The sequence below is a fragment of the Trachypithecus francoisi genome, unplaced genomic scaffold, assembly GCF_009764315.1.
Source record: "Trachypithecus francoisi isolate TF-2019V2 unplaced genomic scaffold, Tfra_2.0 Lachesis_group21, whole genome shotgun sequence".
Classification (NCBI taxonomy): Eukaryota; Metazoa; Chordata; class Mammalia; order Primates; family Cercopithecidae; genus Trachypithecus; species Trachypithecus francoisi.
In genome coordinates, this window is record NW_022681467.1 from 23,096,081 (window position 1) to 23,118,922 (window position 22,842).

A 22,842-nucleotide genomic window follows, 5' to 3' on the forward strand; every position below is an offset into this window, starting at 1 on the left:
ATGTGTCTGGGCACAGGACGGTGTTGCCTAGTTTGAACACCCTCTTTGCTCTGTCACTCCTGCCTCCCTTGGGTGTTCACATTCTCCCACTGCTTCATGCAAGAGCTGCTGAGTGGCCTATATCAGCCAGCTTTTGCCACATTAACAAAACCATCCCAAAACTGAGTGCGGGGAGGCAACCTCAGCTCGGGCTCCACTCCACCAGTCCAAGGGGCCAGGTGAGAGTGCTCTCTAAAGCCCCCTCCTGCCTCAGTTGTAGTTGTGAAATTTTAATTTATGAAGGTGACTGAATGATGACACAGAGGCCAATGCTGTTGAAAGAAGTTATGACTCAGTTTCCCACCCTGCAGGGCCACAGTGGGGATGCACTAGGTTTGGTCCAGGGACAGAATCAGGAGCGAGTGGAAGGCACAGGCCACAGCCCTCAGTGCTGTTTCCACTGGGGAGGCAAGGGGCTGGGGGAAGAGGGTAGGATTGGCATTTTGAATCATTCTGGTAGGCTTTGGGGCGTGGGGTTGGGCCTAGTTGTCTGGGTTGGTACCTGGCCCTGAGCTGGTTTAAGACAGGGGAAATACTGGCCTGGTACATGAGAGTTCCTTGAAGGAGGTGGTTGGTGTATGGACTCAAGATTGATCGGTTTGCATATGAAAGGCAGGAGTTGTTTCTGATCCCCAAGAATCAAGCAGTTTCTGTCCAGCCAACAAGTCCCCACCCCAAGATGTTAAACCATCATAAAATAGAGAATCTAAGGCCAGGCATGGTGGCTCACGCTGTAATCCCAGCACTTTGGGAGGCCAAGGCGGGTGGATCATTTGAGGTCAGGGGTTCGAGACCAGCCTGGCCAATGTGGTGAAAACCCATCTCTACTAAAAATACAAAACTTAGCCTGTTGTGGTGGCATGTGCCTATAATCCCAGCTACTCGGGAGGCTGAGGCAGAATCGCTTGAACATGGGAGGTGGAGGTTGCAGTGAGCTGAGATCGCGCCACTGCATTCCAGCCTGGGTGACTAAAGCAAGACTCCGTCTCAAAAGAGAGAGAGAGAGAGAAAAAAGACAGAATCTAAAAAAACACATTAATATACCTCCCCCGCTCTTACCCTTCAGGAGGGGATGTCTAGACCCCATGGCACTCCAGCTACAAGGGACCCTAGGGGAGGCCAACTCTGCCCTTTGGCTATCCCCTAAGCACCCCCTCCACCCCTTCCCCATTCAGAGGCGAACCCTGGGGAGGCCAAGTGGGAAGGAAAGAGGGCTGTGGGAGGGGAGGTCCCAGTCTGGGGCAGAGGCCTGTCTGGAGCCCGAGATCACCTGGCTGTGCTGGAGAACTGGAAAACAGAAGCTCAGCGGAAGGGAGCTGGCATGGGGCCAACAGCAGAAAAGCAGGAGGGACGCAGAAGTGACTGGGAAGCAGGAGGGCAGGCATGGACCCTGAGGCTGAGCAGGGGGTGCTGAGGGGCAGAGTGGACATCGAGCTGGGGGCAGTGAGCGAGCCCAGCTCAGCTGTGACGCCCTCTCCTGGTCACCCAACTATCAGCTGCTTGGGCTGCCCCGGGAGGGACTGGGCTTCCTCTGACACTCTGTGCGGCCATCTGTCACGCCTTCTTCTGTCCCGCCCCCTCCCTTGACTTGTGGCACCCACAGACAGGTGGGAGAGTGCACCTGCCCTGTGTGCTCAGAGCTTGGTCTTGAGTTTCCTTCCCTCATCCCTCTTTCCTGCCACACGCCAGAACACAAGAGGATGTGTCAGAGGCCTGTGAACTAGAGCAACTCCATCTTGAATAGAGGCTGAGTAAAATAAGGCTGAGACCTACTGGGCTGCATTTCCAGACAGTTACAGCACTCTGCATCACAGGATGAGATAGGAGGTCAGCACAAGATACAAGTCATTAAAGACCTTGCTGATAAAACAGTTTGCAATAGGCCGGGCACAGTGGCTCATGCCTGTAATCCCAACATTTAGGGAGGCTGAGGTGGGTGGATCACCTGAGGTCAGGTGTTTGAGACAAGCCTGGCTAACAAGGTGAAACCTCATCTCTACTAAAAGTACAAAAACTAGCCAGGCATGGTGATGTGCGCTTGTAATCCCAGCTACTTGGGAGGCTGAGGCAGGAGAATCGCTTGAACCCAGGAGGTGGAGGTTGCAGTGAGCTGAGATCGTGTCACTGCATTCCAGCCTGGAACGAGACTCTGTCTCAAAAAACAAAACAAAGAAACAAAAAAAACCAGGTTGCAGTAAAGAAGTTGGCTAAAACCCACCCAAACCAAGATGGCGAGGACCGTGCGTGACTTCTGGTCGTCGCCACTGCTACAACTCCCACCAGCGCCATGACAGGTTACAGAGGCCATGGCAGTACCAGGAAGTTATCCTACATGGTCTAAAAAGGGGAGACATGAACAGCCCACCCCTGTTTAGCATATAATCAAGAAATAATCATAAAAATGGGCAACCAGCAGCCCTCAGGGCTGCTCTGTCTATGGAGCCATTCTTCTATTCTTTTACTTTCCTAATAAACTTGCTTTCACTTTACGGACTGATTTTGAACTCTTTCTGGCAGGAGATCCAAGAACTCTCTCCTGGGTCCTGAATCTGGACCCCTTTCCGGTAACAGATGTTGTAGAGTGAAGCACAACTATTGCAGAGGCATCTTGGTTTACGTTTTGCTTCAGTGGCCGCGGTTAGCACAGTAGAAAGCACATCACAGTCCCCCAATTCATTAAAAAATTAGGAAGTGAACCACCACAAACCACAGACAGATGTACTGAGGCAGGATAGGTAGTCAAGAAAGTAACCACGTTCTAGGTGCGCAGCAGCAACTGTGGTGACCGTACAATCAAGCCTCAGCATTGGCACTGCAATTGAGCTCATTCAAGCAAAGCTATCTTCAGCAGGGACTCCCCGCCTCCAGACAGCAAGCGCGTTTTTATTTTACTTGTCCTCAAACGGATCCTTTGCTCATTATAATAGTAAGAAACACACCCCTGTGTGGAGATTTAAGATGCTAATGAGGCCGAGCACAGTTGCTCATGTCTGTAATTCCAGCACTTTGGGCGGCTGAGGTGGGTGGATCACTCGAGGTTAGAAATTCGAGACCAGCCTGGCCAACATGGTGAAACCTCATATCTACAGGTGGCAGGCACCTGGAATCCCAGCTACTAGGGAGGCTGAGGCAGAAGAATTGCTTGAACCCAGGAGGTGGAGGTTGCAGTGAGCCAAGATTGTGCCACTGCACTCCAGCCTGAGTGACAGAGCAAGACATTTCAAAAAAAAAAGAAAAGTCAAGACAAACCATGGGGGGGCTTTTTTGGTCACTTTAAAAATCTCGGCCGGGCGCGGTGGCTCAAGCCTGTAATCCCAGCACTTTGGGAGGCCAAGGTGGGTGGATCACGAGGTCAGGAGATCGAGACCATCCTGGCTAACACAGTGAAACCCCGTCTCTACTAAAAATACGATAAACTAGCCGGGCGCAGTGGCGGGCACCTGTAGTCCCAGCTACTCGGGAGGCTGAGGCAGGAGAATGGAGTGAACCCGGGAGGCGGAGCTTGCAGTGAGCCGAGATCGCGCCACTGCATTCCAGCCTGGGCAACACAGCGAGACTCTGCCTCAAAAAATTAAAAAAAAAAAAAAAAAAATCTCAGTATTGAGACTTTATTTGAGACAGGGCCTTACTCTGTTGCTCAGGTTGGATGAGATTTTTAACCTCAATATTTACTTATAGAATAACTTTTTGGTTAGTCAAAACAACGCTGTGTCTCATTCTGATCAGAATAAAACATCAGACAATCAAGAGAAACATTCTACAAAATAACTGGCCAGGATTCTTCAAAAGCGTCAAGGGTAAGGATAAGGAAAGATGAAGGAACTCCCAGACTGAGGAGACTAAGGAGACAACTGTGACATGGGATCCTAGAATGGATCTTGGAACAGAAAAAGGACATTAGTGGAAAAATGGGAAATGCAAAATGGTCTACAGTTTTGTTAATAGGATTGTACACAGGTTAGTTTCCTAGCTGTAATGATTGGACTATGATCAAGTAAGATGTACTATTAGGGCAAGCTGGGTGAAGGGTGTAAGGAAAATGCTTATATTTTCCAACTTTTCTGCAAGTCTAAAATTAGTCAACAATAAGAAGTTTAAAATAGGCCAGGCATGGTGGCTCACACCTGTCACCCTAGCACTTTGAGAGGCCGAGGTGGGAGGATCATTTGAGCCCAGGAGTTCAAGACCAGCCTGGGCAATAGCATGAGACCCCTACTCTATTCAAAAAAAATTTTAAGTTTAAAATAAAATTATATAAAAAAGGAAGAGAAAAATGCTGTTTCATAGTGTTCCTAATTTAGCATGGGAGGGACCAGGTCTCCCTGGGTGGTTGTCTGTGTGTTGCTGGGTGTGCGTGGTGGGGCTAGTGTGTTGGGGTCCATCTAGGCACATTCAGGTGCGGAATCCCGTGGCTCCCAGGTTTACCTGAAGGTGCAGCCTGGGGTGGAGACTTAGTGAGGGCGGGGAGTTGTCGCAGCAAAGGCTCCTCCCAGGGGTATCAGCGCAGACAGCTGGGTTTTCACTGTGCTCCTGCTCCAGAGGCGCTAGGAAGGTGGCGCCTATCAGACTAGGGCTCTGCCAGCCATCCTTCTCTGTTCAAGGTCAAGCATGGTCTGCTGCCTGGGGCTTGTGCTGCTGCTGCTGTTACTGGGTGAGCACCCCTGTCTCCTCTGGACCCCGAACCCTGGCTTCTCTGTCCCTGCTCCTCAGTGACAAGGTGGGAGGGCAAGAGATTCCAGAAAAAGCTGAACCACAAGAAGGGTTGCCAGCGAGAGGCCTGTGTGCAGGGCTTGGGGACACCTGGCAATCGACCCCACTATGTGCTGAGCACCTCGCCTCCCAGCCCAGTCAAGCCACCACCGCCACCCCCGTCCCGAGTCCAGCCTTGGCACCCCTGCCCCAGGAACTTTTGCCTATTGTCTGCCATCTCCCAACTCTCTCACCCTCCCCTCAGCCCCAGCCCTCCTACTCATTGCACAGATTCCTTGCTGTGAATCTTCGGTGTTGTTCATCTGTTGTTACACCTTCTAGGACTGCTCCTTCTCTGTGTGGATGTCTGGGAGGGAGGGGTCACTTTACTGAGTGTAGTGTGAAAAGTGGAATCTGGTAAAGGTTTAAGGTGGAGATTTTGCATCTGAGATGAGCTGCTATGAGGGTGGAGACGGGGTAAGGGTGTTCTGGGCAAGGGTGACAAGTAAGCAACAGGCAGAGGGGGGTTCAAACTCTTAGGCCACATGAGGTGCTGGTGTGTGCAGCCGAGACCTGGGGATGTGCCTGGCAAGGCTGTGAGAGGAGAGCAAAGTGTGCCCTTTGAGGAGGGGAGGAAGGGAGACCCCGCTGCCGTCTATCCCCTCTACTCAGGGACCATTCTAAGCCCTCGACCTATGTTCATCCTTCCTGCAGAGGCCGGTGCTGAAATCACAGCAGGAATCACTCTCACCATGCGGTCCAATCCACGGCCTGAAAGACACGGCCATTGCCAGAGAGGCACCCTGCTCCCAGCCTTGGGGTGGGAGATCACCCCCTAACCCCTGTGCACAAACACACAAGGAGATGGATGAGGGGCCAGGCTGTGCACATCCACTCAGGCTGGGCACCAGAAAGGCTTCTAGTCTGAATGAGGTGCTCCAGACTGGAGAACTTGTGGAGGCTGGGGGGGATTCGATTAGCCTGGTTTTGGTGACTCAAGTTCTGGGAAGGGGCTGCCAAGTCCCAACTTACAGTTACCCTGGATGGGGCAGGATGACCTCGACTCAAGGGAGCATCAGGAAGGAGGAGCACGAGGTCAGGAAAGAGGGAGAAACAGAAACCAATAGACCTACCCAAAGTGTCTCCATGGTGGGGGATAAGGGACGAGGTGGAGGGGTAGAAGAGGAAAGGTATGGCGTCCCAGCCTGTCATTAAGAGACTAGGAGCAGCCACTGTCTTCTAAGCCACCTCTGGTTTTAAAGTCTCTATTGGCCAGATCCCCAGAAAGCCTCATTGTTCCCCCGTCACGTAGTGCCCGTGAGTGTGGGAGGAGCCCCTTGGACCCGTCTTTGGACCTGTGAGGCCGTTCTGGGAATGGTGGTGATGCCTGGGAAGGAGGGGCCTAAGTTTCTGGGGAAGGCCTCAGCCTTGATGCTCCCTCTCCATCCCTGACGTGTTGCAGGGCCCTCCAGAGCCCGCCGCTGCCCATCCCCACGATGGAGAGCCTATCAGTGACAGTCGGCCCCGCTTCTGGGCCACACTCTGTGCCTTCTCGGGTTTTCAGTGTCCCCCACCTTCCAGGGGCGTGGACGGGCTGGGTGAAGTGTGCACTCGGGACGCACGGAGACCTGCAGCCTGCCCGCTCCTTTCCCAGGGTCGGTGAGCTCTGCCGGAGGGAACCGATGTGTGGACGCGGCCGAAGCCTGCACGGCGGACGCGCAGTGCCAGCGGCTGCGCTCGGAGTACGTGGCGCAGTGCCTGAGCCGGGCCGCGCAGGGGGGCTGTCCCCGCGCCCGTTGCCGCCGCGCCCTGCGCCGCTTCTTCGCCCACGGGCCGCCCGCGCTCACCCACGCACTGCTCTTCTGCCCGTGCGCGGGCTCCGCGTGCGCCGAGCGCCGGCGACAGACCTTCGTGCCCTCCTGCGCCTTTTCGGGGCCCGGCCCCGCACCGCCCTCCTGCCTTAAGCCCTTGAACTTCTGCGAGCGCAGCCGGGTCTGCAGGTGCGCGCGGGCGGAGGCGGGGCAGTGACGAGGGTGGGGGCGGAGCCTCTCTCCCGCTCACCGCCCTCCCGCCGCGCAGGCCGCGCCTCCTGGCCTTTCAGGCCTCATGCACTCCCGCGCCCAGCGCCCCCGACGGCTGCCTGCGGGACCAGCGCTCCCGCTGCCTGCGCGCCTACGCGGGCCTCGTGGGTACGCGCGGCTGGGATCTGGGCGTGGGCGGGGGCTCTCCAGGGGATATCTCCGCCTGGGTGGGCCGATGACCTCGCCCTCGGGGTCCCCGCAGGCACCGCCGTCACCCCCAACTACGTGGACAACGTGAGCGCGCGCGTGGCGCCCTGGTGCGACTGCGGAGCCAGCGGGAACCGGCGTGAGGACTGCGAAGCCTTCCGGGGGCTCTTTACAAGGAACAGCTGCTTGGGTGAGGGGCCCGGGCGGGGGTGGAGGGGGAGTTGGGGCGGCGCTTATTGCCCCCTCCCAAGCCACCTGGCCGGGAGCCATTTTAGAGGGGAGAATGGAAGACTGTACAGTTAAGTCACTCTGTCACAACTGTCCTTATTATTTTGTTATTCCTCACCACGCACCTTCCGTCCCAAGGAGCCAGGCTTTGCAGCAGTAGTTCTCTCATTTTGTCCCCTGTGCTGGGCCCTGTGCTAGGGTTTCCCAGCCAAGCCCACCCTGGACCCCTCCCTTCATAGATGGTGCCATTCAGGCCTTTGCCAGAGGGTGGCCCCCAGTCCTGCTGGACCAGCTGAACCCCCAGGGGGACCCAGAGCACAGCCTCCTGCAGGTAGGTGCAGGGAGGGGAGGGTGAGCTGACACCTCCCCCACTGTCACCTTCCCCACTGTCACCTTCACACCTTTCCGTGTCGGGTGGATCTGGGTGGAGGCATGAAGGGCTTGAGGTCGGGGTGCAGGCAGAGGGCAGATCCAGGCTTTTACCTCAAGTCTGCACTTGGCTCCCACCCCCAAGGTGTCCTCCGCAGTCAGGGCCCTGGAGGGACGCTCTCTGCTCTCCATACTTCCTGTCCTGGCTCTCCCGGCCTTGCTCTGACTAGGACAGCGACCTTGGACAGCACAGCTAGCTACCCCATCCTGCCTGCCTGGGCTGCCTCTCTGGCCTGCTGGCCCCTCGAAAAGGGACTGGCTTACCCCCCAAGCCGGCCCTGATGCTCTCACCCCGCTGCCCTTGGTAGGTCTGGATACCCTGTGTGCCATCCCCTGGGGCGAGGGATGTAGGCTGGGGCCTGACTGCAAAGCCCCCGGTCTCCCTGTCAGGAGGCATCTTGGTTGTAGCTCCCTTTATCCACAGACCTTGAAACCACTGGCGTCTCTCACAAGGTTGGATCAGGAGAGGGTCACTTTTGTAGCTGAGACCTCCCTGGAGCCCCAGATCCCCTAGAGAAGGTCAGAGACCATTCAAAAATCCCAGAATTCTAGGAAATTATATTAGCCTCCCAAGCAGAAAACCCCTTAAGGAATCCATCGGACAAGACCCCTTCTAACACTGCATCCTCCCAGCTGGGCATTACCCACCATTGTAGCCACCTGTGCACCGTGACCATGCTGGCAGAGTCTTCCCTATTCCACATATGCTGCTTGATGGGCCCCACCTTGTGCCCTGCCTGGCATTGGCCCTGTGGCCATCTTCCCCCTGGTTTCCTGCAGCTATAGGAATAACATGCAGTGCTTATTAAACCTATGTGTGCTGAGACTGACCTTGCTTTTATGTGATCTGTGTCCTGGAGCCTGGAGACCAGGGTCTGCCGCCGGATGTATCCCTGCTGGCCTGTGTGACCTCCAGTGGCCTCAGAACCTTTCTGGGCCCCTTCACCTCACCTAAGGAGGCTGAAATGAATCAGCTCTCAGCTCCTCGTGGCAGGGATTTTCATTGTTTCTGTCTCTTCTTTCCTTCTCCCCTCAGATAATGAAACTGCATTTCCCAGCCTCCCTTGCAGCTGGGGGTGGCTGTGTCACACACACTGCCCAGTGTGGACCCAGCAGATGCTAAGAGCATTGGTTTTTTTTGGTCTGTTTGTTTTTGAGACAGGGTCTCACTCGGTCACCAGGTGGGAGTGCAGTGGCATGATCACAGTCCACTGCAGCCTTGAACCTCTGGGGTGAAGCGATCCTCCCGCCTCCTGCCTGCCTCCTTCTTCCTCCAAAGCATGGAGACTCCTGATGAGGAAAGGGTTCCTGTGTCTCTAGCAGCTCCTTCTCAGTCTGCTTGAGGTTTGGCAGGAGGTTGAAGTGGAGATTGTGGGGGCCTTGCTCAGAGACCTCTCTGGGCCAGTGCAGCGCATCCCTCAACCACTGGGAATGGTGGCTGGTAACACAGCTCAGAGCTGCCCCCTTCTGTAAGGAATTGCACTCCCAGAAATGCCTGTCTGCTTTTACTGTGCTCCCAGAGGCAACTGCAGCCAGTGACTGCCTCAAGGGACAATGCTGTGTGCTGTTCCTGCTCCAGAGCCCCTGTGGGGTCAAGCTGAGGCTAGACTCCAGCTGGGACCCCCACCTGGCTCAGCTCCTGCCCCTGCCCTACTCCTACTACTCTCCTCACTGGCAGGTTCCCCCACAAGGCATTCCCTCCATAAACCATGGCATTTGAGAACTCCTGTCTTGAGCTTGGCTTCTAGAGATCCTGACCTAAGACACAGGGATTAGGTACAGACCACACCAAAACTCAGGTCTGGAACTGTCCTGATTGGAAAAAGAGCCACCAGCTCTCAGATCAGGTGTGGACTTAGCAGCTCACATCAGACCCACAAACACTACTTCCTGGCGGCTGTCCACCAGCCTCTCAGCTTCAGTCAGGACTCTCTTTTTTTGAGACAGCCTCGCTTTGTCACCCAGACTGCAGTGCAGTGGCGCGATCTTGGCTCACTGCAACCTCCACCTCCCAGGTTCAAGTGATTCTCCCACCTCAGCCTCCCAAACAACTGGGATTACAGGCACAGGTCACCATGCCTGGCTAATTTTTGTATTTTTAGTAGAAATGGGGTTTCACCATGTTGGCCAGGCTGGTCTTGAACTCTTGACCTCAAGTGATCCGCCTGCCTCGGCCTCCCAAAGTGCTGGGATTACAGGAATGAGCTGCTGTGCCCGGCGAAGGACTCTCTTGACTGTAACAAACAAATCAGAGTGGCTTGAGCGTGTGCCTGAGCCATGCGGGCTTCAGGCACAGCTGTCTCCAGGAGTTCAAATGATGTTGCCCCTGCTGGTCTGTGCATTGGTTTCCCCTGCAGCCAGGCAGGCTGTCACCGACAGGGTAAGACTGCCACCAGCAGCCCCAGTTTGCAGTGTCTCCTTTTAGCAGCCTCAGTAGGGAAAGGTACCTCTCTCTTCCAGCATTCATGGACTGTCCCAGGCAGAACCCTGATGGGCCCAGCATGGGTAATGGGCCTTTTCCTGTAGCTCAGTGAGTGATCTCAGCCCACCATGGTTACATGGAAGGGGAAGGACAGTTTCCCAAAGGAAAAAAAGGAGTTGTTGGGCATTGAAGCTGAGTCCAGCTCATTCTCACTTTACGAAGAAGAGGGAATACTCGAAGGCACCCAGCGCCTGTGTGGGAATGGACACCTGTAAGTGGGTTGGGGAGAGGCGGGGTGTATGTGTTGAGGGAGAACTCATCACCTTGCCCCGCTAACCACAATGGCATGGTAGCCCAAATGCAGAATTAAATATCGGCTACATGATTTGCCTTACATGAAAGTGTGTTCAACTATTCTCCATTTTTGACTCAGTTAATTAAAGTAAAATATAAGCATTAAAAAAAAAAAAAAACTGAAGAAGCTGGGCACAGTGGCTCACGCCTGTAATCCCAGCACTTTGGGAGGCTGAGGTGGGCAGATCACAATCGCTTTCTTGTTTCCGGCACACCGGGTGGAAGGGAAATCTTGCTAGGCGTGTTATATAGCCAGTACCTGCAGGGCTGCAGGCTGTGTGTCTGTTCAGATGTGACCCATCCAGATGCCAGGAATGATATTGCTGTTGTTGACAGAATTTATCAAAATGATGACCAGCTGGTGTTAAGTTTTAAGGAAAACGAAGTTCAGTTTTCCCTTGATGTACACAGTAGTTGCATTGCTAGGAAACTGACTGTATATTAAACCAGCTTTCAAATACTTTGTGTTCACCAACATGGTGAAACCCCATCTCTACTAAAAATACAAAAATTTAACCAGGCATGGTGGAGCATGCCTACAATCCCAGCTACTCAGGAGGCTGAGGCAGGAGAATTGCTTCAACCTGGAAGGCAGAGGTTGCAGTGAGCCGAGATCGTGCCACTGCACTCCATCTTGGTGACAGAGAGCGACTCTGTCTCAAACAAAATGAAGCAAAACAAAACTGGAGGCTGGGCAAGGCAGCTTACTCCTATAATCCCAGCACACTGGGAGGCCGAGGCTGGAGGTTTGCTTGGGGTCAGGAGTTTGAGACCAGCCCGGGCAACATAGAGCCTGTCTCTAGAAAAAATTAAAAAATAGGCAAGCATGATGTCTATAGTTCCAGCTACTCAGGAGGCTGAGGCTGGAGGATGACTTCAGCCCAGGAGTTGGCTGCAGTGAGCCATGATTGTGCTAGTGTATTCAAGCCTGAGTGACAGAGTGAGACCCTGTCTCAATAAAAAATAAATAAAAACCAGAAATGAAATGACCTCAAATAAAAATAGAATTGCAGATTAAAAATACAGGCATATGCTTTCCAAAAGATTGGAAAGATAAAAAGGACAGAACCGGTCGGGCGTGGTGGCTCAAGCCTGTAATCCCAGCACTTTGGGAGGCCGACACGGGTGGATCACGAGGTCAGGAGATCGAGACCATCCTGGCTAACACAGTGAAACCTCGTCTCTACTAAAAATACAAAAATTAGACGGGCATGGTGGCAGGTGCCTGTAGTCCCAGCTACACAGGAGGCTGAGGCAGGAGAATGGCGTAAACCCAGGAGGCGGAGCTTGCAGTGAGTGGAGATCACGCCACTGCACTGCAGCCTGGGCGACAGAGCGAGACTCCGTCTCAAAAAAAAAAAAAAAAAATGACAGAACCTATTTGAAAATTATGAGATTGCTTCATGGCTGTCAGTGGTCCCAAAGATATGCCCACATCCTAATCCCTGGAACCTGTAAATATTACCTTATATGTAGGCAAAAGAGTATTACCTTCTGTGGCAAGAGATGTGATTATGTTTTTTTTTTTTTCAAGACAGTCTCACTCTGTCACCCAAGCTGGAATTCAGTGGTGTGGTCATAGCCCACTGCAGCCTCAAACTCCCAGGCTCAAGCAATCCTCCTACCTCAGCCTCCTGAGTAGCTGGGACCACAGGTGTGTGCCACCACGCCTGGCTATTTTTAGTAGAGACAGGGTCTCCGCATGTTGCCCAGGCTGATCTCCAACTCCTGACCTCAAGTGAACCTCCCGCCTTGGCCTCCCAAAGTGCTGGGATTACAGGCGTGAGCCACTGCACCCAGCCAAGTTATAGATCTTGAGAGGAGCTTATCCTGGATTATCCAAGTGGGCTCTCAATACCTGTATGTCGCACATCTGCATCTTATGAGAGCGATGCAGAGGTGTCTAGAGGGAAACTAAGACACTTTGAGCAAAAGACCAGGGGAAGACAGAGATAGGGATGGGGGTGATGTGGCCACAAGCCAAGGAATGTCAGGAGCCACTGGAAGATGGAGGAGGTAGGCACAGATTCCCCTAGAGCCTCTGGAGAGACTACATCTCTGCCAACACCTGCATTTTAGACTTCTCATCTCCAGAACTGTGAGAATCAGTTTCTCTTGTTTCAAGACACTGAAGTTGTGGTAATTTGTTCTGGCAGCCCCAGGAGACTAATAGCGTCAGATCATTAGAGTTTGGCTTCCATTACTTCTACCTAAAAAGGTCCTGGGTTATACACGGTGTTAAGTCTGGCCAAGCCTCAAGGCTGAGTCCAGCTGTAGCCCCCATGACCAGGAATGGGTCATACTTTGTTCCTCCACATCTGACTGTCAGCCTCCTTGTCCTGCAGGGAGTGGTCACTTTTGTGCACGGGCTTTGGGAGACTGCATCCTGCCCCCACACTACCCTCCTGTGACTGGGTCTCTCTGTTACCTGTTGCCTGGCAGGTGGCTGGGAGTGGGGGTGAGGCAAAAAGGCAGGTGCTGGAAGCATCTGTGGATTTATTGCTGGAAACTTCACGGCTCATGAATGCCCATCCTGGTGTGGAGCCCAGTGATTAGGTGCAAGGTTGAAGTGGAAACGACTCACCACCCACCAAGTGAGTCAGGGGGGTTCATGCTCACAGAACCAGTTCATTTTTGCATGAAATGTGGACACAGGTTGGTGAAATTTCTAGAGGGCCAGGAGGAGAGGGGCTGTGTGGGCTTTAGAAGCAGTCCCTCAACCAGACAGCAACTTGCCAGTGAACCCGGCATGCTTGTGAGCTGAAGCAGAAATGCACGGCCCTGCCTTGCCGGGCTGCAGGGAAGCCCTGGGTTGGAAGATGTCTTGGGAAGCTGCTCTGCTGGGGACATGTCTCTCCACACCCAAGTGAAACTTCAGTTCAAGGCAGAAGAGAGAGAAAAATAAAGATGAGGATACGCACTAGAAAGTAAAACACACACAAACTCAGAAATGGAGTCTTCAAGGAGCAGGAACCAAACGTGGAAGGAAAGGCTTCAGGGCATGCCAGTGGGCTCTGGCAATTCCGTCCAGCACATTCGAGACAGCCATTGGGATCTTCCGGTCTAATCGCTTTCTTGTTTCCGGCACACCGGGTGGAAGGGAAATCTTGCTAGGTGTGTTATACAGCCAGTACCTGCAGGGCTGCAGGGCGTGTGTCTGTTCAGATGCGACCCATACAGATTCCAGGAATGACATTGCTGTTGTTGACAGAATTTATCAAAATGATGACCAGCTGGTGATAAGTTTTAAGGAAAACGAAGTTCAGTTTTCCCTTGATGTACACAGTAGTTGCATTGCTGGAAAGCTGGCTGTATATTAAACCAACTCTCAAGTACTTTATGTTTATAACTGGGTTAGGTTCGCCACACAAACAACTGGGAACAGACTTTTTCATTCTCAGAAATATCTAGCAGGCCTACCAGGCATGCTGCCCCCTCAGGGCCTCTGCACCTGCCATCCCTGTTTGGAATGCTCTTCTCCCAGACCTCCACATTCCTTCCGGCCCCCTCCACTCATCGTTCTGCTCAGCTGTCACCTTAGCAGAATGGCTTTCCCTACCCACACTATGTTAAGAAGCAATCCCCCCAGCACTTTCTACTCCCAACCCTACTTTTACCTTTCTTCATAGAGCTTATCTGACATTTTATTATCAACTCCCCTGGAGGACATGGATTTTTTTCTGTTTTGTTCATTGCAAAATCTCTGGTCCTGACACAACGCCTAGCCCTGATGTGCTCAATAAAAATTTGTTGAATAGGTGAATAAATCTAGAGAATAATTAATTCACTTAAGCAGGGTAAGAAAATATACCTAATTCTACTACCTTTGGCCTATAGTGCTCTGTTCCACAAAGTCATTCAGGGGCCCAGTCTCCTTCAATCCTGTTGTATTACCATCTTCAACATAAGCCTTCAAGGTTGATGGAGACAGTGGAGGAGACACTGTCACTGTAAATGGCCTTGAAATGACACATCATTGGTGAGGGCTGGTCCCAAAGCTCTACCCAGATGCCATGGGCCCAGGTCATGCAGTCGAAGCTGTGGACTCAGGAAGAGGAAATGTGTGGTAAGCATCTGGCCCAATTTGCTATTTAGATCACCAAAACCAGTTTTGTGCTTCCTCTCCTACATGGGTCACGGGCACCCTCTCCAAGGGGGACAATACATGGTCACATCCCGCTCAGACCTCCAGGAGATGCAACCTCCCTCAGGTGGCTCTTTAAAATCCACAATCCCAAATTAACAAGACAATGCACCTCACACCCAGCAGGTAGTGATGAAAACGGGCAGGACACCTTCCTAAGCCTTCCTGCCCAGGAAGGAGCGGGTGCAGATGCAGCAATCGCTGTTCTGTGGTGTTTTTGCAATCCTGCTGGGCCCTGTCCTGGGCTGCGGGGAGTCCTTGCTCAGGCCCAGTTCTGGTCTTGGGGCCACATCTGAGCTTGTGACATCCTTGCTGGACACAGCTTTCACAACCATCTTCCTGCCTGAAGATGAATATAAGACTTCCTCAATCGCCACTGGTTTTTTTTTTTTTTTTAAGGCCTTGCTAATGGTTTCTTTTCTTTTTTTCTTTTGAGACGGAGTCTCGTTCTGTCGTCCAGGCTGGAGTGCAGTGCCCGATTTCAGCTCACTGCAAGCTCCGCCTCCTGGGTTCACACCATTCTCCTGCCTCAGCCTCCTGAGTAGCTGGGACTACAGGCGCCCGCCACCTCGCCCGGCTAGTTTTTTGTATTTTTTTTAGTAGAGACGGGGTTTCACCGTGTTCGCCAGGATGGTCTCGATTTCCTGACCTCGTGATCCGCCCGTGTCGGCCTCCCCAAGTGCTGGGATTACAGGCTTGAGCCACCGCGCCAGGCCGCTAATGGTTTCTTAAACTTACTACATCTTTATTTCCAGGCAGGTCCAGGGTCAGTGACTACATTCGTGGTTCGTTCGTGGAAACAGTTCCCATGTCAGCTTTTTCTTTGCTTCCTTAACCACGTGCCCCTCCCTCAAGTTGGCTTTGCAGTTTCCAGGCTCCAATGGGAAGACCACACCCTTCATTGGATGGTCACCACGAGGCCCAGTCACTGTGTTCAACTAAGTCTCACGGGGCCTTTGTTGCTCACCTGCACCTCTTACTATTGGAGACTAGAAACAGTTGGCTTTTCCAGAATTGCAAGGCCCTGGTTGACATCTTTCCACCCTTTTCCCTTCTGCTTGTAAACTGGCTAATTCTTTCTTGAAGTAAACTTTTTCTCGTGATGCCTCGCCAAAAGCAGCCAGTAACCATCAACACATAAGATTTGTTGTTGTTGATTCCCCTCAAGTCAAAAAGTCAGCAGACATGGAGTTTGCTTTCCAAGTTACCGAGCGAAACAGGCTTACCAGATGTTTTGCTCCGCCTGGCAGGGACCTCAGTTGTCCTGCCAGCTGCACCTGTCTTCTCACTGCTCGCCACCTGCCACACGCTGAGCCAGTGCCATGTACCTAAGGTTTTGGTTACAGGTGCACTGCACTTCAAAGTGCTGATTTGTGTATTAGTGAGAATAAGAAAAGCTAACTGGTGACAAAGCCCCAAATCTCAGTGGATCAGTAGAGTGAGTTTGCTTTCCAGTGATGCAATGGCCAGCAGAGCTCTTACTGATCAGGTGGTCGACCTCTAAGGGGTGACTCAGGGACCCACAGTCCCTCCAGTGTCTTTAACATGTGGCCCCCAGGAGAGTCCCCTGTGGGAGCATTTGTGTGCCGTTTGGAATTGGTGCCCATCACTTCTTCCAACCTTCCCTTGGCCACGGCTTAGCTTGGTCCCAACCTAACTGCAGGGAGGCTGGGGAAATGATGAGCTGTGGGCCCAGAAGGTTTGGTAAACACAGCATTGCCTCTGCCACAGTACCACCAAATCACAGGGTTTCTATCCTGTTACTGTTGGTGGCTCCCACAGCCCTCCCTGGAAGAGTTTCAAGGTCCTTCTCAACTTGTTTGTGGCCACTAGTCCAGCCATTTCCCTCCCCAAGTCAGACCTGAGCTCTGGTGGGCAGGCCTCCTCCAAGCTCCTGCCCTCACCTCAGGCCCTGGCCCTAGTACCCTGCCACCTTCCCCTGCAGGAGTGACCGTCTTGTGTTTCCTCCTTTCAATGACCTCATCCTTCTGGAAGGAACCCATAGCACTGGGAATCTGCACTCTGCACTGGGGCAATGAAATGCACAACTCTGACCCACTCAGGGCAGGAGACAAAGTGAGGTAGGATGCACAGGAGGCCCCCAAACAAGGCCTTGCCAATGGGAGTAACTTCATCAAAAATTCAAGGCCAAGGACAACGCTGTGGCCACGGTTGAGACCTGTCAGCACACTTGAGATTTAGCAGTTTGGAGACAACCTAGAGGGACATTCAGGAACCCCTGAGGACAGCGCAAAGTGGAAGGAAGAATACATTGGAGACAATGGCGTGGTTAGTGGAGGAGTGAGACAGCTGTCCATACCTCACTGCTCAGATCTGTCCCTGCCCCCACGGGCCCAGCTGCCCTGTAGGCACACAAAGGCTGTCGTGGAAGGTCTGTGGCACACAAGCTGCCTGGAGGGGTGTCTGAGGTACCTGCCAGGGGTTTTCACTTTTACCTCCATAACTGCCAAGTGCTTCCTCTGAGGCAGTCTGAAAACTGGTAAACGCTTTTTTTCCCCTTTAGGTTCTAATGAACAAAATGTAAATATAGGCAAAACAATGCAAAATCAAAATGAAACACTCAGAACAAAAGCCACATTTTTACCAGATCTACTTTTATTTCAGAAGGAAGTTTGTATTATAGTATTTACTTTTGTTTATATACAAGTTCTTCACATTTGTGTTTAAAATGCACAGACCTCCCTTAGTTCTCTTGTTCCTGCTTAAATTAGCTGTTATTTTACAATACAAAAAATACCAAAAAATTGCAGTCCTAAATGTATGTATAACACCCACAATCCCCAGCAATGAAATAGTTTACAATACTTACTCCATATTTACATGTGTAATAGATGCTAAATTATACATATTAACAAACTAAGCTTGAATCCAAACAAACGAAACCGTAAATAACTATAAAACAAAAACATTTCCAGAGCCAGAATTAGTTCAACGAAACAGGCTTCACTAGTGTTTAGAATGTTTTGTGCACAAATTCAGTTACTGAAAGTCAATTCCATTATTGCCTTTAAAAGAGAAGGCGCCAATTTTCCTCTCCACTTCAAAACATCTCCTTGTAGGCAGGGTGTTTGACTCTCATCAAGGGGCAATGTCTCTTGGTGGGCCCGGCTATCTAGAAACCACCGCAGTGGCTGAAGCCAAGTTTGGTCAATGGGGTAAACATTTCAGAAGGTAGGCAGGGCACGCCCTGAGGACAGGAGGCCTCTGCCATCCTGGCTCTGTCCTCAGGATAGCCAATTCTCACAGAAACCACTACAAGGAAAGATCTCCTGGGATGACAGGGGTGTGAGGCCTTGGATTTTAATTCTAAAATCTATTTTTACATCTAAGTCACTACCCTAGCATTAGCTTAGGTTAGTGTTTAGCAAATACTTGTTGAATGGATGGGTGAATAAATGAAAAGGAAGGATCAAAGATGTTCATGAAAACACCACCATCTCCCAAGGAAGTGAATCAGCCCCTGGCCCTAATACACCCTATTAGATCAAAGGAGCAGGATTTGCACTGGAAGGTAAAATGCCTCTTCCCACCGGCAGTGCCCTGCTCTTTTTATTTCCCAGGTGTCTCCAGTCTTGAATGGCAGGCCTTACCCACAGGTAGTCCAGTACTTTCCTTCTGCTGACAGTCTTCTGTCTAGGACTGCCTTTTCTCCCGGTTAGCTCAGGGGATCTGGGATTGCCTTCTCTCCACACAGGGAGGCGCAGGCTTCTCCCCAGGCTATGTGCAGGGACGGCATGAGGCACACAGGAGTTCAGGGTATGTCGAATTCTCCACGGGGAAATGGGAACTATTTATCAACAAACTAGCTCCCTTCTCTCACTCCCAGTTTTCAGTATAATAAACTGATTCCAGGAAATGGTCATTAAAAATTTAGACAAAACTACAAAAAATGGAGAACCCCCTTTTGGAAAGTCTGATTGCCACAGGTTATAGTCTTTGAACTTAAGACTAACAGAAACATTTCTCAGGACAAGACTGGTCATCCCTCACTACCCAGAGTACCAAGAGGCTGCCAGAAAGGGTCATGATGTGCTTGCAGGGCCAAGGGCAGCAGCAGAGATACCTTTGCCTCCAGAGTCTCCTCAAGCGCTGCCGTTTCGATTCCCTGCCTGATTTTTCATCTGCACTCTGACAGATGGGTCCTGTTTTAAGAAATACCTAATTGGTGCCAGATGCATCTGAACACATCACACAACGGGGATGTGTTTCTTGGGTTATTCATGTATTGGAGCCTGGCAAGAGGAACTCTCGGAACCTGGATACCCAGCATATGGCACAAAAACATCTTAGATGAACTCAGACATTGTTATATTTAATAAAAATACATGAAGATTTTTTTTCTGTTTTATGTACACTCCGAATGTCTGAGCATTCTGGACACTACTGTATAGTTATGTACAAGTGCAAGGTCAGTGTTGTCTTGACTATTTTAATTTATATACAGGCTCTCTTGTGACACGCAACATTGCCAGATGACAACCCATTCCTTCTTGGTAACAGGCTCCAAGCCCAGCACCTCTTACTCCTTGCCATTCCCTTTTCTTGCCCTGAGGCCAGAGGAAGCTGTTTGCTGTTGGTTGCAAAGGAGAAGCAGATGGATTCAGCGGCTTCCCCACTGCTGGAGCAGAATGAAACTTCACTTGCTCCTTCCTTCCTTTTTAAAAATAAACATTATCTTTTAGGAAAAAAAATAAGACATAACCAGATGGCTGTGGGTCATGGTGCATGATATTTCAAGGCATAGGACTAACATGGGGAAGAGACTTCTTTGGCCAAGGAAAACTGGTTCTTTGAACAAACAAAGAGGATCTTCCTTGTGGGAGGACAATGCCCAGGGACCTCCCTTTTGCCTTGCTGGCGGGGCGGGGGCGCTGTGGGAATTGATGGGCCAGTCCACTGCAGGTGCTATGGGTGCTGTTTTCTGTAGCAGGGATGGGGGAGCTCATGAGAGGAGGGGTCTTTTCTAGAATGCCTGCTCTTCAACAATAATGTGAAAAAGAAGCTTTATGAGAGGTGAGTCTCAAAGTAGAGGTGTTTTGTGCATCAGATAGTGTTTTATGGTTCAACTTCCTTGAAAACATCTTTCCAGGCAATTCTTCATGGGAGTGGAGTTAGTGTTGGGGAAGAGACAATACTCTCTCTCTAGGCATGGCATTTAAAGGTCAAATGCCACAGTTTTGGCTCTTTTGAGTATTTCTCCAAATTCACAAACTCGAGCATTGCTGTCCAGCGGTCCATCCCAATAGGGTAATGCCAGAGATCCCAGGTTTTGAAGCAGAAGAGAGCTTCTGGGAGGCGGCCGCGTAATGCCAGAACGGAGCACCATAAATGGGGAAAACACAATTTCCAGGCAGTGCCCTCTGGGAGAGGTGCAGGGGACTGTCCCACCCTCTTAAATTTAAATTTGGTCATTTTCCATTTGGCATAGAGTTTTCCCTCCTCATCCATTTTTTTTCCATGTGCTTTTCATCCTTATCAGCATTTGCTGCCCTCCTCACAGTCACCACCTTGGTCTGAGAGGGAGGGTGGGTGGGTGGGTGGGTTGAGCCCCTCCTGGGGGAAAGAGGGCAAACAGGTCCTTCTCCAGGCTTTGGGCAGCTTCTGCCTGACAATGGGAAGCTGTCTCTCTCCTGGCATCTGAGTCCACCCCAGCCTGAGAATGAACCACAAGTTCAGAGGAGGCTGGAGGATGCACAGCTGCTCTCTGATCCAGGGGACCCAAGTGTTCTCAGTGCTCTTTTCTGCTCAAGGAAACGTGACATGAATGAGTCCCTTCCTCTGATCACTTATCAGGCCTAGGGTGACATGGGGGTGGGGGCAAGGGGCGCCTTCTTGACAGTGTCCTTTTTGATAATAAAAACAGGAGCTTTCACAGTTCATTCATTTCTGCTTTCCTCTCATCCCTGCTGCTAGGTCAGACGTTCCTTGGGGTGAGAAAATTCTTTCCTGGCTGCAAATTAGATTTTAGAAAAAAAGCAGATTGCCAATGGTAGCTATTTAAATTTTACAAGAATGTAGGAATGCAATTATGTAAAAACTTAGGCTTACTAACTTTCCAATTGCTAGATCTATTTAAAGTCTAGGCACTTAGTGTTGTGTGTATGTATTTGTGTGTGTATGTGAGAGAGAGGGAGGGTAAGATGGAGAGGGAGAAGGAGAGGGACAGGCAGCGAGAAAGGAAGAGAGTTTCAAATGGATTCAGACTAAATTAATCAAGTTGCTATAGAAAACTACTGTTACACCAGTTTACATTTGAAGTAACGCTGCTGACCTTGACATTGAAAATAGCCCCCCTTCTATCCTAGCTTGATATGATCAAAAGAGATGGACCATTATTAATTCTCAACTAGAAAAAAAGGTACTCCCTGGAAGAGAGATAATTGCCTAAATCGTGCAAGAATAAACAGCACATCTCTTAAAAAAGATAGCAGGCTTCAGATGAAAACAAGTTAACTCATCTGACTAGTTTTTAAAAGACCATGTTCAAGAACAACTGATGACGAACATCTACTTGTAAACACTCCATCTTTTGTTTTTTGCAGTTGAGACAGTCCCAAGAACAGTTTTCCACAGTGAACCTGAGTGTCATTCCTAGTTCTCTCACTGGCTCTACACCGGCCTCCTCCAGCAACCATCAGCTCATTCCTGGACCTGTAATTAAATCAAGTATTTCCTATGCAAAAGTAAAAGGTTAGATGCTGGAACACGGATGGGAGAAACCGTCAAAGAAAGCTTGTGATCATGCAGGTGAGTCAGATGCTTTGAGGGTTTCCAGTCTTCTGCCCCGCACCGCACAGCCGTTTCCCCGCCGCGTCCTTCCCTGCAGACAGCTCTGGTGTGCCACTCACTCGCTCGTGCGCGGGAGAGTCCCTGGTCCCAGCATCAGATGCAGGTCCCAGGCTGTGCAGGGGGCTGCTGCTTCCGGTTTCTCATGGCTCCCGACTTCTCCTTGTACACTATCGGCATCTGCTGAGAAATGTCCACCAGGGCGCTGGCCACAGCAAGACCTTGGGAGAACCACAGAGAGAACATAGGTTGGGAGCAGCTGGCTTTTATTTTGTTTTAAAAGATAATTTAAACATTTATTTTGCAATCCCATGATGCAAAACAAACCAAAAAACCACAATAAAAAACCCCCAAAAAGGTACACATACACAGGGAAAAGTCTTCTTCCACCCTGACCGTCCCTCCACCTTCCCCTCCATCTGGGTAAATGTTTTCACTAATTTTTATGTATTCTTTCAGTGTATATTTATGCAAATACAAATACATATTCTTCTCCTTTCCCTACTTTTTACACAAAAGGTATAGTTTGCTTTTCAGCACATTAACCAAGCACAGTGCTCTGCTTGGTGGTGGGAACATATAAATGAGATTGCAGACGTATGCTAAGTGCCCAATTTCTCCTGCCTGCCTCCAAAAGGAGCCAAGAAACAGCAGCACCCTTTATGATGAGATTTGGATTCACCCACATCATTCAGTCAGCATTAGTCACTTCCATTCCATACCACGATACAGGCAGGGCAGGCTCTGGGGCCAGGCTTTGGAATAAGCAAAGTTCTTTAACCTCCCTGTGCCTTAGTTTCCTCATTTGTAAAATGGGGATAATAATAGCACAGGGCTAGTGTGAAGAGTCAGTGAGTGAACTGACATAAAGTCTTAGTACCTGGCAGGCATAAAATCTTAGTATCTGGCACACAGCAACCAACGATCAATAGCAATTACCCTTCATGCTCATCACTGCCCCGCCGCCCACTTTGCTTTGGTGACTTGCAATCCTGTTTTCCTTCCTGTATTGGTAACAGAGTAATCTGACATCCATTAGGGAAGGCACGGTTCTGGGGGAGCTGGATTCCTAATACACGTGGGAAATGGCCAGCGCAGGCTCGGAGCCTTGCTGAGACCTGCCAGGAGCTGTGTTAGTGGAGCATGTTACTCGCCTTGCTGAGCCTGTGAAGGGGAGTGGGGGTGGGGGTAGACAGCTGTAAGTGCCTGGCACACAGTGGGGAATGCTCTAGGAGTCCAGAAAACGGCACCACTTAAAACAGGGGGTACAGAAAGGGCAGCAAAGACGGCCCCACTGTTGGGTGAGTCTCAAGCAGTGAACAGACCTTTATTAGGTATTTTGGGTGGTTGGGGCACGTCAGGCAAAGGCTGGAGCAGGAAAGGCTACAGGGCTGCACACCTGTCACCTCGCTGCCCCAGCCACTACCCTGCCTTCAGGGAGCACCAGCCACTGTTTGCTGGGCTGGGTGGTGGCAGGAGACACAAACTGCACTTGAATGACA

The 22,842-nt window shown here is 51.1% G+C and overlaps 2 protein-coding genes across 2 annotated transcripts in view; one reads left to right on the forward strand and one right to left on the reverse strand.

Annotated features, from left to right (window-relative positions):
• The first annotated feature begins 4,647 nt into the window (after positions 1–4,647).
• On the forward strand, positions 4,648–8,439 carry GFRA4 (GDNF family receptor alpha 4). Its single transcript, XM_033187088.1, has 6 exons — positions 4,648–4,690; positions 6,383–6,728; positions 6,808–6,917; positions 7,012–7,146; positions 7,424–7,515; positions 7,699–8,439. The coding sequence occupies exons 1-6, from the start codon at positions 4,648–4,650 to the stop codon at positions 7,777–7,779; spliced, it is 807 nt and encodes a 268-aa protein (XP_033042979.1). The 3' UTR covers positions 7,780–8,439.
• Positions 8,440–18,847: 10,408 nt separating this feature from the next.
• ATRN (attractin) overlaps positions 18,848–22,842 on the reverse strand; it is a 179,395-nt gene continuing 175,400 nt past the window's right edge. The window contains exon 29 of the mRNA XM_033185808.1: positions 18,848–21,561. Within this exon, the coding sequence (XP_033041699.1) occupies positions 21,437–21,561 (125 nt within the window). The 3' untranslated portion in view covers positions 18,848–21,436. The remainder of the gene's footprint in view (positions 21,562–22,842) is intronic.

Coding starts and splice junctions, on each gene's coding strand:
- GFRA4 (XM_033187088.1), top strand. CDS start 4,648: ATGGTCTGCTGCCTGGGGCTTGTGCTGCTGCTGCTGTTACTGG. Junction 4,691..6,382: donor GCTGCTGCTGCTGTTACTGG/GTGAGCACCCCT, acceptor CTCCTTTCCCAG/GGTCGGTGAGCTCTGCCGGA. Junction 7,147..7,423: donor TACAAGGAACAGCTGCTTGG/GTGAGGGGCCCG, acceptor CTCCCTTCATAG/ATGGTGCCATTCAGGCCTTT.